General features: G+C 33.9%; 2 protein-coding genes across 8 annotated transcripts in view; both read right to left on the bottom strand.

Annotated features, from left to right (window-relative positions):
* Window positions 1-15749, bottom strand: part of LOC105332754 (uncharacterized protein DDB_G0280205) — a 255829-nt gene that overhangs the window by 128221 nt on the left and 111859 nt on the right. The window lies entirely within an intron of this gene.
* Window positions 1-15749, bottom strand: part of LOC136274494 (uncharacterized) — a 50665-nt gene that overhangs the window by 8558 nt on the left and 26358 nt on the right. Inside the window, exon 3 of the mRNA XM_066081441.1 lies at window positions 8442-8581. Within this exon, the coding sequence (XP_065937513.1) occupies window positions 8442-8581 (140 nt within the window). The remainder of the gene's footprint in view (window positions 1-8441; window positions 8582-15749) is intronic.

Genomic DNA, 15749 nt, shown 5'->3' on the forward strand with positions numbered 1-15749 from the left:
TGAAAAATCATAGTTAACTACGAGGTCTCCCGTTAAAGCTTCGTGGTGAGAATGGATTGTGAATAAGTCTGATTTAAACCATGCACCCCCTTCTCCTTACACTTGTCAGAGCCTGACAAGTATTGATAGGAGGTCATCTTAAACGGCCTTTGCTTCTGACTAATCAGAGTTTAGAAAATCAATTGAAACTTTTCAAAAAGGAGACAAACAAATTAATTCATGCTTGTTTTCTATGTAACCTCCAGACCAAGTGTTGCACCTCTTGTTAACAGATAAAGGCATGTCTTTTGGTAAGTTAAGAAGTACAGTCAAACTTCGTTATCTCAAACTAAATGGGACTGTTTAAAGGGGCATGGTCACGATTTTGGTCAACAATTATTTTTCCGATTTTAATATTTACAATGCTTCAGAAAGGCATTTTTAATAGGCAACAGAAATTTGAGTGTAATTTGTTGAGTTATAAGCGAGTTACAGAGCTTGAAATTCTTCGCTATGTAAACAAAGCTTTTGTTTACATTTTTAAAGTTGAAGTTAAAATTTCAGTTTTAAACTTAAAACGAATGTGTTAAACGTTAGGAACTTTTTATCCATCCCTAAAATAAATTAAAAAGTAGACAAATAAGCTGGAAAAAGATTTTTTACTGGTATATTGACAATGTAAACAAAAACAGGGCACGAGCCTTGTTTACATGACAAAGAATTGTGAGCCCTTTATCTTGCTTATAACTCTTTGAATCACTCTCAAATTTTATTTGATTATTAGAAGTGCCTTACTCAAGCATTGTAAACAATAGAAATCGAAAAATAAAATTTGATCCCCTTTAAAATGCTTTAGAAATGCATTTCTAATGATCAAATGAAATTTGATAGCCAGTCGATGAGTTTTAAGCAAGATACAGGGCTCACAATTCTTCGTCATGTAAACAAGGCTCGTGCCCTGTTTTTATTTACATAGGTTCGATATACTAGTAAAAAATCTTTTTCAAGCTGATTTGTCTATATTCTAATTCATTTTTAGCTGCAGGTCTGTAGGTCCCGGTCTGAAAAAAATCAGATGGACGACCTGGGAGCTACAGTGACTTTCATAATAAACAAGAGGCCCATGGGCCACATCGCTCACCTGACACAGGGCGAAAAACCATCTTTAAGCAAGTCCTTAAAGGTGGCTTAAAGGTGACTTAAAGGAGCTTAAAGGCTATACAACCTTTAAGCCGCCTTTAAGTCACCTTTAAGCAAGTGCTTATAGGTCCTTAATGTCCAAACTTCTTTAAGCTACCTTTAAGCCACCTTTAAGCCACCTTTAAGCATCTTTAAGTGGCATTTACGCTCTCTTTACACTGTCTTTAAGTGGCCTTTAAGTCAATATTGATCAAGCTGAACAATAAAAACATATATTAAATGCAAACGCTCTTTTATAGAGATGGGAGGGGGTCATCCGAGTGATAATATAATTTCCAAGGAAGGGGGGGGGGTTCCAGGCGGTTTTAATCGTCGCTCCATTAAACACAGATCGCTATCATCAGCACCGCTCCGATGGACACAGATTGCCGTTATAAAATTCTTTATAATTTTTTGGGGGTTTCAAAATTAGTGTAGGGATGAGCGCAGTCTCTGTATCTTAATATGTGCATAAAACTAATTAAAGTATGTTTGTTTCCTATTATAAATTAATCGGTGAAAAATCTCTCTCTCTCTCTCTCTCTCTCTCTCTCTCTCTCTCTCTCTCTCTCTCTCAGTTCATCTGGTTATTAAACAAAATAAAGATAATGAACCAAAAATGCATGATTTAATTTGTTAATCGGTTTAAGGTTTGTATTTTTTTTTCAATTTTCATTATTTCTAACTCTAGATCTGCTAGATACATGTTAAAGATGAAAAGACTCTCAACTGCCTTTGTTATATCGGGCAGGATATTACTGCTTTGTTTGTCTAGACATAGTTTTGTTCGTTTGTGTATATCTAATTAGAGTCTATTGTTTGTCCAACTTAAGAAAACCCCTGGAACTAACACAGAATATACAAGATATACACAACAGTTGTGTCGTGTGCCCAGGTGCATGTTTGTGTATATCTAATTAAAGTCTATTGTTTGTCCAACTTAAGAAAACCCCTGGAACTAACACAGAATATACAAGATATACACAACAGGTGTGTCGTGTGCCCAGGTGCACGTCAGGGTTTCTAAAGGCGTTGAATCTTAGTATGTACGAGTATACGATAAGTCTAGTGAATAAAAGTTAATTTACATTTGTAATTCATTTTCAAAGTATTATTTCCTAGCTCTGGGTTTCAAATATGTTACGTCTACAAATTAACGATACATGTATGTAAGAGTAAAATCTTGAGGCTAATTAATTAATGTACCGGTGATCATAAATAGGGGTTGATTATTTAAATATATGTATAAGGGTAAATATGTCAAATATACCCGGCCTGGCACATCATACAATTGTATGTACAAGTCATTTGCAATTGTCACATGCAGTAAATACGTCACCGGTAATTGGTAATTTTGTTTGTTATAGAATTGATAGTTTAAAAATCATGTACATACAATTACATGTAAATATTTAAACATATTGGAACGGCGCCGCGATCATGAAAACCGGGAAATTGCGGGAAATTGAACAAATACCCTAATAGTATCAATGCATTTAATAAAAGAAATGATTTCATTTTCTTTCTTACATTTTTATAGCTATAAATTAGATGAATTACGTATATCTACTCGGTTTAAATTTATTAACTAAGAAAGCCTACTATAGTGAACCTAACGGTTTCCATTTAGGTATAATATATTTTTGTTCACTGAAGACCAAGTTCCGTATTTCATTCTAAATACACGCATGCATGTAATTTATAAATTAGATATAATTGATTGTTACAAACTGAATGGTTTGTCAAAATCTTTTCAAGTAAACACATTCAATACAGTGATTCAATATCCACTGATATATAGGATATAAAAACGCTTATAAATATGTAAGTTGCCGTGGCGCAGAGGATGTGTGGTTATGCTAGTAATCTAAGGGTCCCGGGTTCAATTCTCACCGCAGCCGTTGTTTTTTTTTTTGGTGTTTTTTTTTTCATTTTTCTTTCTAGAACAAAAACCGTTTTAATACCTTTTCTTTCATAAAGTTAATACATTTTGTTGGAAATTAAGCACAATATTGAATTAAATTTTTTTTAATGGCTTAAAGGTGGCTTAAAGGTAGCTTAAAGGTGGCTTAAAGGTGGCTTAAAGAAGTTTGGACATTAAGGACCTATAAGTTGTCCTTAAAGGTGGCTTAAAGGTGGCTTAAAGATAGTCTTTAAGCTGCCTTTAAGCCATCTTTACGCTTTCTTTAAGCCACCTTTAAGCAATACATATAGCTTAAAGGTAGCTTAAAGGTGGCTTAAAGATCGTCTTTAAGCTACCTTTAAACACCTTTAAGCTATCTTTAAGGAGGACTTAAAGATGGTCATTCATCCTGTGTGAGGAACAATAAGTATGATAAAATCACCTTTTTTCAAAAGGGTGGCTCCCTAATTCAACATATATTTTTTCAGTCATTTGTCATGTATTTATTTAAACTATGATAGGAATTTTGATTTATAACTCTGTTATTTGTTAATTTCAGCTTTTTACTGCAAGCATACTGATGTACAAGAGTACAATAAATAAACTGAATGAAGCATTGGCATGGTTATCAGTATCATGATAGAGTTTAAAATCAATAAACCTCTTTTTATATTTCACTACGAGTGCCTAGATTCTATGAAATAAATTATAAACACCAGGCACGAATTTTACTGCGAAACTGAAAGGTCAAATAAAACCACGTGGTCTAAAATTTAAATGACAATAACATTCGCAGGGGTGACTACGGAAGAAAACATTAGAGAGCATTATGGGACATGGACAAACAAAGGACTATGTTCGGTATGGTCAAATATCTGCCCCCGATTTCAACTCATTTTTAAACAGTATCGTATAAAAATCAAATCTTCAAGAATCATTGTATAGAGGATGCCTATAACTTTAATCTTGATTTTAGTCATCATTGCTCATTAGCTGTTTATCTATGATGTCACCTAAATGACCTAGTTCCTGCAAATTTGCAAACAAATGAAAAAATTCTCATTTTTGTTCTATACAGACCCTGAAACGTACTACTACACCATACACTCGCTACACACTCGCTAAACCGTTTACACGAAACACTGCACGCTTTGCCCGAAACGCTAAACAATTTACACGAAACGCTGAACGGTTTACACGAAACGATTCCCGCACGAAACGATTTGCTCGCTTTTCACACGCTTTGGACACGCTTTTATCCTGATCGTTTTCGTTTCCTTCGGGTCCTCTATGTTTTTTACCATGACTCTGTTAGGAAGAATTAATTTTAAGAAAACACGAAATAATAGAAATACTGATATTATAAACATATATGTACATAAGTATTGAATTGATTATTTAGATTAAATTAATACTAATATTTAAAGCAAAAAAATATTTAATCACAGAATAAGCCAAAAATATTACTTCTATAAATTTATTTATTGCTCAAAAGAAATATCCACGATTCATATTAGTGCCATAAATAATAAAAAAAATTCCAGAAAAAAAGTTACTGTAACTCAATATTCAATACCAAAATAAAATCCGTATGATTACAAACTGAAATCGGTTTCCAGTATTCAGCGGGATTTACTTTTTCTTCTCACAGTAGTTTTTTTTATTGGTTTCAGAGAATACGATGTAAACTACTAACAGTAAATAAACCTGTAATTATTTACATTGATAATTTTGAAAGTGATTTAAAATTAAATTAGTAACATTAGTTAGAAAAAATGCTATAAAACAAGCGATTAATTTCCGTACATAAAACCACAGAAAAACATAGGTAATCATAGATTACTAAAGCTCACCGAGACGGAGCATCACCCTTATGAGACATCACCTTCATAAGACCACCTTTATCATATTATATGAAAATCATACTTTATGATCTTGGATATTCATGGATTCTGTTTTGACAAAATATCGTATATCATCTGATAAAATTTTTTATGATAATCATACCGGCATGTTCATATGTTAATCAATACAATGGTATAAAATTAAATATTGCATCATGTCATATTTATAATATATATCATATAATACATACTGTAATAAACAATGATGAGATATGATATTGTAACATATGATATGACATTGTATTCTGTTATACATTATTGTATTTGATCAAATAATACAATATCATAAAATACAATACAATATAGTATTATATTACAATATCATATTACATAATACATCATAACATTGAATTTCAAACATGATATTATATCATCATCAGAGGGCACCTGTTTCAAAAACTTTATTTAACCAGCTCTTAAAACCTTAACCTCCTTCAGCATCCGAAACCTCAGATGGCTCAGATTCAGCATTCAAGCCTGTCAGGTGCATCAGTATCATGAGACGAACCATCCACGCAAGTTTGATGAAGTTAGGACCAGGAGTAACTTAGATATTGCTATCAATGGGCACCTGCAACAAAAACTTTAACCTGCTCCAAAAACCTTAACCTCCTCCAGCATCCGAAACCTATAGCTCAGATTCAGCACGCAAGCCTATCTGGTGCAGCAGTATCATAAGACACACCATCCATGCAAGTTGGTGAAGTACGGACCAGCAGTAGTAACTAAGATATTGCTACCAAAGGGCACCTGCAACAAAAACTTTAACCTGGTCCAAAAACCTAAACCTCCTCCAGCATCTGAAATTTAGGACCCAGATTCAGCATCCAAGTCTTTCAAGTCCATAAGTAGGTCCAGATGCATCATCCATGCAAGTTCGGTGAAGATAGGACAAGTAATATCTTAGATACAGGACCTGCAGCAAAAACTTTCACCAGGTCCGGACACCGACACCGGGGGTATAGCATAAGCTTCCCTTAACTTCGTCTCGGTGAGCTAAAAATCAATCGATTAAACAATAAAGAAATTTCGGATTTCGGAAAGAACAAAATATAAAATTGATTTAAATTTTTGACTCAATATTCGTATACAGTGGGGCCTCAGATATCCGGACGCCAGATAACCGGACGCTTCAGTTTACGGACGATTTCATTTGGGAACAGATTTTTTTATACATTATTTTGTCTCATTTATCCAGAAATCCCCGTTCCGGATCCGGACGGTCTGTTTTTACCACAAAACACTTATTTACAACTAATTTTGCTTCATTTAACCGGACGGTAAAATTTGATGATACCCTTCTCAGTACAAATAATTACCCCTGTCAATTAAGTTTCAGACCTTTTTTACATGCTAGACCCTAATGAGTAGCTTGTATAAACACACTGACTTCCCAAATCACTTTCAAAAATTTGAAAATTGCAAACAACAGTGTATCACACACATACATGTATCACACTTGGACACAAAGAATTTAGCTAGATTCGGTCATCATTATTGTCCGGTTAATATTTCATGACAAAATAATAAAATGAAGTAGAGTTCTTTATATCTAAAAACGTTTATATCAACATACAACTCTAGCATGTGTTGCTATATGGTATGAAAGGCAAAAAAAAACTAGTATCATCACTGGGAGCCATTGTATACAAATACATTATCATTCATGACAACAATAGACACATTTCAGATATCCGGACGCTTCACCTATCCGGACGATTGGACTTGGGAACGAAAGCGTCCGGATAACTGAGGCTCCACTGTACATAACTGGCGCCCCGCATAACGGCGTGCAGTATATCTATCAAAATCTATTTGAATTAAATCTCAAAGTAATTTAACATTGAATTAAAAAGAACAAGAAATAATATGATTTTTATTTTTGACTCAATATTCGTATATTTTACCGGTGCTCCGTATAATGGTGTGCAGTGTATAGATTATCATAATCTATTTGAATTAATTGCATGCATACATATTCCCATAATAATTAATTGCATGTGTACATTTCAGGCTAATTCCAGTGTGTTATTTAATTCTTAGACTTGTTGTTTTCCGTAATCTGTGTTTAAATAATTAAAATAATTACTTGTAGAAATATTTTTAATCGGGATTCCAAAAAATTTACTTCCCGCATTTCATAGAAATGAACAGTATATATTCTTTCTATGTTTACATTTAATTTTGTTCAAATAAATGTTAAATAACCTATCTTTTAAATTGTGTGCATCATCAAATACTGGTTCGACTACCTTGAAGTCATTAAATTTCTATTGGCTATTGACAAAAAAAGAGACGTGTGACCATCCAATGAAAACGAATGCACAGAGTTTGATTGACAGGTCCAGCCAGGTGCAGGTCTTACCCAATGTCTGAGGTTATTTGTGCTGGTTGTACACAGCCGAATAGTCTCAGTTACTAGTCTTCTTTTTTAATATGCGTACCTTTCTTTTGTTTGTTAAAAATTAATTAAATTTTGCAAAAAGATCAGTATATCATTTTTTATATATTTTATTCATAAGAATACCTACAAAAGAGTTTTGCCTATCACAAACAGTTTAAAGTAATGTAAAACAGGGGCGCTATTTTAAAACAATTAAATTGTCAGAGAGTTCCAAATAAAATCTGATGAACCTTTTACACGGTTCTCGCACGCTTTGCTCAAAACGATTTACACGCTTTGCCCGAAAGGATGCACGCTTTGCCCTAAACGGTTTACACGAAACGCTTCACGATTCACACGAAACGCTAAACGGTTTACACAAAACGCTTCACGATTCACACGAAACGCTAAACTGTTTACACATGTAGTAGTATGTTTCAGGGTCTGTATTTTGCATTTGAAGGTATAGAGTGCAGGTCTGCTCAAGTTCCATTTTAACATATGTTTTTCTTCAGATAGTTATACACATTATACACATTATACTAAAAAATGGTACTTGAGCAAGCCTGCGTCGATGTTTCCCAGTCGAAAAACCATCAGAAAACAGCCATATTTTGCTACAAAACATCAATTTATCAAAATAATGCAATCTTCATGACGTCATTTGTACATTATGGAGTCACTGTGGTGATAACCTTGTACACCTTTATTTCCAATATGATTTTAACTATCTTTCACCTTATTTTTAAAGCTCTTTCTAAAACTTTGATTTGGGGGGTAAAAAATGCATTAAACCGCACATAGTCCTTCTCTTGATGAATCTGTAATTCATTCTTTTTCCTGTGTGCACTGGTTCATAGAGCTCGCTTCGCTCTAACAAACTTATAATTTTTCTCAAATTATTTGTGGTGATTACATGTATTGGGTTATTATGCTTATTTAGGAGGGGGGAGATTGCAACAACAACATTTTTTTTCATCATTGAAAAGCCATTTAAAAAGAGTCCATTTGTACCATTGTCATTGTTCAGTGAAGAATACTGGGTGATTGAGGAGGTGATATGTGAAAAACTAGCAATATATCAAATACAAACCTTACTGAACCAATCTTTCTCTTTCATTTCTACTGGACTAAAATAAATCCAGTTATCGAACATGTCTCCAGAGTAACACATCTTTCCTTCACCTTCCAGGGCTTTAAATATCACCTCTTCAGATTCTCGAACAAAAAACCCTTTGAAAAAAAGAGAGAAACCCTAAATTAATGCTGACTTTTTTTTGTAGGCCACAACAAAATAATTTCTTGTTCTTCGTACAAATGAATAACATAGGTAATCAAAGATTACAATTAAAGCTCACTGAGACAGGGGCATCACCATTATGAGACCACCTTTTATCATATTACATGAAACTCATAGTTAATGATCTTGGATATTCATGGATACTGTTAAGAGTGGATTGACACTATATCATATATCATTTGTAAAAAATAATGCTTGATTATCAAACGTAAATTTCATACGGTATTGTAATATAATACAATTTTAATCAATATACCGGTAACTCTTGATAGCTCGAAGTCCATGGGACCGAGGAAAAACTTCGAGGTATCAAGAGTTTGAGTCTTCAAGAGTTCGGAATTTTCCGGGTTGACCGACGGGTTTTAAAATTAGTCTTACCTGATGTTAAAATTAAGCCATTTATTTAGTGCTTAGTAACCTTACGCGTGTGCTTAAACAACATTTACTTTTATTTTGTTGTTGATTAATTAAAAAGAGCACGCGCAAATAAGCTCAAAATTTATCTACAGTAAAAATTTCCAGATTTACAGTACGTCTAAAAGACCAACGTGTTGGGGTAACACCACATATATTATATCAGACAGTTTTTCTACATATAAAACATAGATACATACAATTGATATCAAGCAATTTAATTTATCAATTTTTCCAAAATCTTCTCATTGTTGACTGGATTTTTTAAGTTTCTAGTAAACTTTTTAACAAATTGATTCACCATTTTGCAAAGAATTTGCACATGAGGATCATGAAAATGCTTTTTAAAATGACGCTTGATAAAGAATGTACAAGAAAAAATTCATTGAGATTTTGTCTGCTAAACAACTTGAGTTTTCTCGGTAAGGTCAATTGTGTCTCATTTCAAAGAAATAACCATTTGCTGAATTTTTTGTGATGGTACAGTAACTTGTCAATAAAATAATCAATCAAATCAATTGATTACTATGAAAGAGGATACATTTGTTTTTTTAATTATTATTTTTAGGGACTGCACAACACTCAAACTTCACAGCTAGCACATTAGTATACAACAGTCCGCATAATAACTAGAACTGTCTTAATGGGATTAACACCCCTCAAGGCTAATTTCAAATGGGACAAATAATTGAATTGAATAATAAAGGTTAGGAACACATACAAATAAAAATCAAACGCCGGAACGGCCACAAAGGCGTCGAGCTGACATTTTCTTTATAATATAGAATGATATAAATAATAATAATTTCTGTACCAATAGTCGTTTATCAAATAATATAAGAATAAACAAGAGGCCCATGGGCCACATCGCTCACCCGAGGAACAATAGGTATGATAAAATCAGCTTAATGGAGTCATAATACAAACTATCTGGACAATGTACAATAATACATGTAGATCCTGTATAAATAAAATCCATTTTACCCCTGGATATTCTTATGTTTATAATCATTAGTCCCTTTTCTAACAGGATGATTTTATAGTCATATCATATGTTGAGTATTGCAGTTCTCAAAAAGATCCTTAACAATAGTTTATATATGGGATATAAACGTACATCAAACTCTGAACCTTCTTGTGAGGCCAAAGAATTGTCCTGGGGCCAAAGTCTTAACAATTATAAAGAATCATCTGGCTGATTAGTTTCTGAGATGAAGATTTTTAAAGATTTACAATATATATTCCTTTGTTAAACTTTGACCCCCCATTGTGGCCCCACCCTACCCCTGGGGATCATGATTTTCACAACTTTGAATTTACACTACCTGAGGACGCTTCCACACAAGTTTCAGCTTTCCTGGTCTTATGGTTCATGAGAAGAAGATTTTTAAAGATTTACTCTATATATTCCTATGTAAAACTTTGACCTTCCATTGTGGCCCCACCCTAACCTCGGGGGTCATGATTTTCACAACTATGAATCTACACTACCTGATGATGCTTCCACACAAGTGTCAGCTTTCCTGGCTGATTAGTTTCTGAGAAGAAGATTTTTAAAGATTTACTCTATATATTCCTATGTAAAACTTCGATCCCCCATTGTGGCCCCATCCTACCCTCGGGGATCATGATTTTCACAACTTTGAATCTACACTACCTGAGGATGCTTTCACACAAGTTTCAGCTTTCCTGGCTGATTAGTTTCTGAGAAGAAGATTTTTAAAGATTTACTCTATATATTCCTATGTAAAACTTCGACACCCCATTGTGGCCCCACCCTTCCCCCGGGGATCATGATTTTCACAACTTTGAATCTACACTACCTGAGGATGCTTTCACACAAGTTTCAGCTTTCCTGGCTGATTAGTTTCTGAGAAGAAGATTTTTAAAGATTTACTCTATATATTCCTATGTATAACTTTTACCCCCCCCCCCCCCATTGTGGCTCATCCTACCCCTGGGGGTCATGATTTTCACAACTTGGAATCTACACTACCTGAGGATGCTTCCACACAAGTTTCAAACATTTTTAAAGATTAACTCTATATATACCTATGTAAAACTTCAACCCCACATTGTGGCCCCACCCTACCCCTGGTAGTCATAAAATTCACATCTTTGAATCTACATTACCTGAGGATGCTTCCACACAAGTTTCAGCTTTCCTGGCTTTATGGTTCTTGAGAAGAAGATTGTTGAAAATTTCTCGAAATTTTTCATTAAATTTTAATTATCTCCCCTTGAAAAGGGATGTGGCCTTTAATTTTTATTACTTTGAATCCTCTTTGCCTAAGGATTTTTTGTGCCAAGTTTGGTTGAAATTGGCCGAGTAGTTCTTGAGAAGATTTTGAAAATGTGAAAAGTTTACGGACAGACGGACGACAGACAAAATGTGATCAGAATAGCTCACTTGAGCTTTCAGCTCAGGTAAGCTAAAAAGTTAACACAGAAAATTTAAAATCAAAATTGTCAGAATTTCACTGTAAATACATATTTATGCATCTGATGATATTTTTTTTTATTCGTTTTAAAGAAAACCCAACAAAATGACAATAACCCCTCCCTTTGCAGTAAATGGAAATACCGGTAGCCAAGCAATGCTCTTCTGTTGATAAAACTTTGAATATCTTTCTAATAAAAGTCTTGACAGATGCAATTAGTTGTTTCAAATGTTCCCCATTTTCTCCTGTGGTACAATGGAACTCCATATCAAAAAACTGATCCCAAAGGACTATGATTTTCTTTGATGAGCTTAATTGTCAAATTAAACAAGCATTCTGAGAGTATTGCATAAGCAATACACGTCCCCTACCGGTTTGTATTATTCTATGAAAGCTTCCAAGCACACAACTATTTCAGAGCTATTGTAAACGAGATGTCATGCTTTAATCAGAGATAAAAGAACAGAGGACATTAAAACTATATAGTTGATATAGAAATTAAATAGGAAATAGGTAAAATAATACTCTTTATTTCATCTCCTGTAATTTTGCCAAGTCTATTCTGTATTCGCTGGTAAAAATTTGTGAAAACAATGCACTGTTATGCACAATATCATTTCTTACCGTCTTCTGTACCCCGAATCAAACCAAACAGTTAAACAGCCCAACCCGACAACGAACCCGATTGTAAATTTACAACACAATGTTTGACACTATTTTATAGAATTTATTTGTTTGTTAGAAATGATAAAAGGAATGGTACAGGAAAAGGAATGGTACAAGTAACGCACGATATTATTACTGACTACATACTGACGGTCTGACCTCGTTTATTCAGTTACACACCGAACCCGATAACGAACCCGAACATTAAAAAATTAATTTTCTCGAAAATATGTCAATCAGACGCTACAAAAGTGTAAACTTGATCTGTAGTTTGACATTTTGAAGCTGTTCAGCAAGTTTCATATTATTCCTCAAATGCATAAAGAAAAAAAGTGTGGAAAACTGAAGTGGGACAGACAGACGGACTGACGGACGCAGAGGAAAGCTATAGTCCCCTCCGGTGAAACCGGTAGGGGACTAATAAACTCCCAAAATATTACCATAAATACCATACTATGTAAAAATATGTAAAAAAAGAAAATTTAATATTACAAACAATTTTAAAATTGTATAAATTTTAAATTAATGTATCTCTGTATTGATAATTGTGTACCCTTAAATTTTCACAGTAACTGAATACTTACGCCATTTTCTGATTAACATTTTGCTGTGACTCGCAAAGACCGATCCTTTCATTTTGGAGTTTGTATTTTTTTAATGTTAGTTGAAAGCTTTAATCACAAAGAAAATTGACATATTTTCTAAGCAATTTGGTGATTTCATTCTTATCTCATCTCCCTCGTTAGAAGAGTTCAATTAAACAGTGTATTGCTATTTTTTACCACGACTGAATGTTATCATTCTGGGACAAGATGGCGTTTCAAACGGAAGTCAGGCATTTTGTGACAACGTAGCCTTCCACCTTAAATGGGCGTTCAAAGTATACTGTGCCCGATGGCCCCTCGGTAGAATAACAAAAAATAAATATTGTAAAGTATATGAATTTTACACTTTTTTGCATACAAGTAATCTTTGACATTGTACCTTAATGGAATACTATTTTTACCAGGATTAGAAAATCCTACGCAGGATATAAAACTAAACATTTGGTAAGGCTATACTGTTAACTTCCAATTCCCAATATTTTCGTTCAATCGCAAGGAGCACTCTTCGCAGATTTTAAAATCTCGCCATTATTTTTTTAGGGTTGAGAACTTATAATATGAAATGAGGATAAAAGTTCCGCAATCGCTATTTTATATTCTCGCTTTTTGATACAAAACAGTGGGATCACGGAATTAAGTACTTGCGTAATATAAGGAATATACAGTAGATTGATATTCAATAATGTACAAATTAAGTGTCCTTTACAATTGCTCCATGTTGTACTGTCAAATCACAGGTCTCTAATACTGAAGACAACTTTTAAGTCTTTATTTTGATACTAATGGAATCTTAAAGGTACCAATGATGTTAAAAATATATAAAACAAAAGACAGTACTCTTCCGATATCTCGGTATTAAAGCTAAAAAATTTGAGTCTATTATTTTAATATAGTAGTATAGATATCATCATCAGAGGGCACCTGTTTAAACAAGAGGCCCAGGGGCCACATCGCTCACCTGAGCAACAATTGCCTTAATTCTGATCAAATTAGCATTACAGTATCAAAATATCTTGACAACTAAGTACAGTAGATCTTGCTAAAAAAAAATGAAAATCTGTTAATTTTTATCCACCTCTAATTTTTTAGTAAATACCAAGCCCCTTTTGTTGTTGTACCTGTAAGAGGATTTTTCTCTATTCCTATAACCCCCCCCCCCCCCCATTACGTGGCCCCACTTTTCTCTAGGGAATCATGATTTCATCAAACTTAAATCTGCATAACCTGTGCTTTCATATAAGTACTGAATTTTGGACCGAAAACTTTCCCAGAATATTTTTAAAGATTTTCCCTATATATTCCTATGTAAAAATTCAAACCACCATCACGGCTCCGCCCTACCACTAGGGACTGTGATTTTGTAAACTTGAATTTACACTACCTGAGGATGCCTCTACACAAGTTTAAGCTTTTCTGGCCAAATAGTCTTTAAAAAGAAGATTTTAAAAAATTTTCTCAATATATTCCTATGTAAAAATTCATCCCCCATTGTGGCCTCACCCTACCCCTGGACTATTATTTAAACAAACTTGAATCTATATGATCTGGGGATGCTTCCACTCAAATTTGGGCTTTCCTGGCCTAATAGTTTTGAGAAGAAGATTTTTAAAGATTTTCTCTATTGATAAAAATTCATCCCCCATTGTGGTCCCGCCCTACCCCCAGGGACCATGATTTGAACAAACTTAAATCTACATTATCTGAGGATGGTTACACACCAATTTGAACTTTCTTGGCCAAATAGTTATTAAAAGAATTTTTTTAAAGATTTTCTCTATATATTCCTGTATAAAATTTATCCCCCAATTGTGGCCCCACCCTACCCCGAGGGACCATGATTTGAACAAACTTGAATCTACACTATCTGAGGATGCTGCCATTTTAATTTTAGCTTTTCTGGCCTAATAGTTTTTGAAAAGAAGATTTTTAAAGATTTTCTCTATATATTCCTATGTTAAACTTGATCCCCCAATTGTGGCCCCACCCTACCCCCAGGGACTATGATTTGAACAAACTTGAATCTACACTATCTGAGGATGCTTCCATTTTAATTTGAGCTTTCCTGGCCTAATAGTTTTTTAAAAGAAGATTTTTAAAGATTTTCTCTATATATTCCTATGTAAAACTTGATCCCCCAATTGTGGCCCCGCCCTACCTTCGGGGACTATGATTTGAACAAACTTGAATCTACACTATCTGAGGATGCTTCCACTCAAATTTGAGCTTTCCTGACCTAATAGTTTTTTAAAAGAAGATTTTTAAAGATTTTCTCTATATATTCCTATGTAAAACTTGATCCCCTGATTGTGGCCCCACCATACCCCCAGGGACTATGATTTGAACAAACTTGAATCTACACTATCTAGGGTGCTTCCATTTTAATTTGAGCTTTCCTGGCCTAATAGTTTTTTAAAAGAAGATTTTTAAAGATTTTCTCTATATATTCCTGTGTAAAACTTGATCCCCCAATTGTGGCCCCACCCTACCCATAGAGACTATGATTTGAACAAACTTGAATCTACACTATCTGAGGATGCTTCCATTTTAATTTTAGCTTTTCTGGCCTAATAGTTTTTGAAAAGATGATTTTTAAAGATTTTCTCTATATATTCCTATGTAAAACTTGATCCCCCAATTGTGGCCCCACCCTACCCATAGAGACTATGATTTGAACAAACTTGAATCTACACTATCTGAGGATGCTTCCATTTTAATTTGAGCTTTCCTGGCCTAATAGTTTTTTTAAAGAAGATTTTTAAAGATTTTCTCTATATATTCCTATGTAAAACTTGATCCCCTAATTGTAGCCCCACCCTACCCCCAGGGACTATGATTTGAACAAACTTGAATCTACACTATCTGAGGATGCTTCCATTTTAATTTGAGCTTTCCTGGCCTAATAGTTTTTTAAAAGAAGATTTTTAAAGATTTTCTCTATATATTCCTATGTAAAACTTGATCCCCCAATTGTGGCC

Source organism: Magallana gigas, chromosome 4 (assembly GCF_963853765.1).
Source record: "Magallana gigas chromosome 4, xbMagGiga1.1, whole genome shotgun sequence".
Classification (NCBI taxonomy): domain Eukaryota; kingdom Metazoa; phylum Mollusca; class Bivalvia; order Ostreida; family Ostreidae; genus Magallana; species Magallana gigas.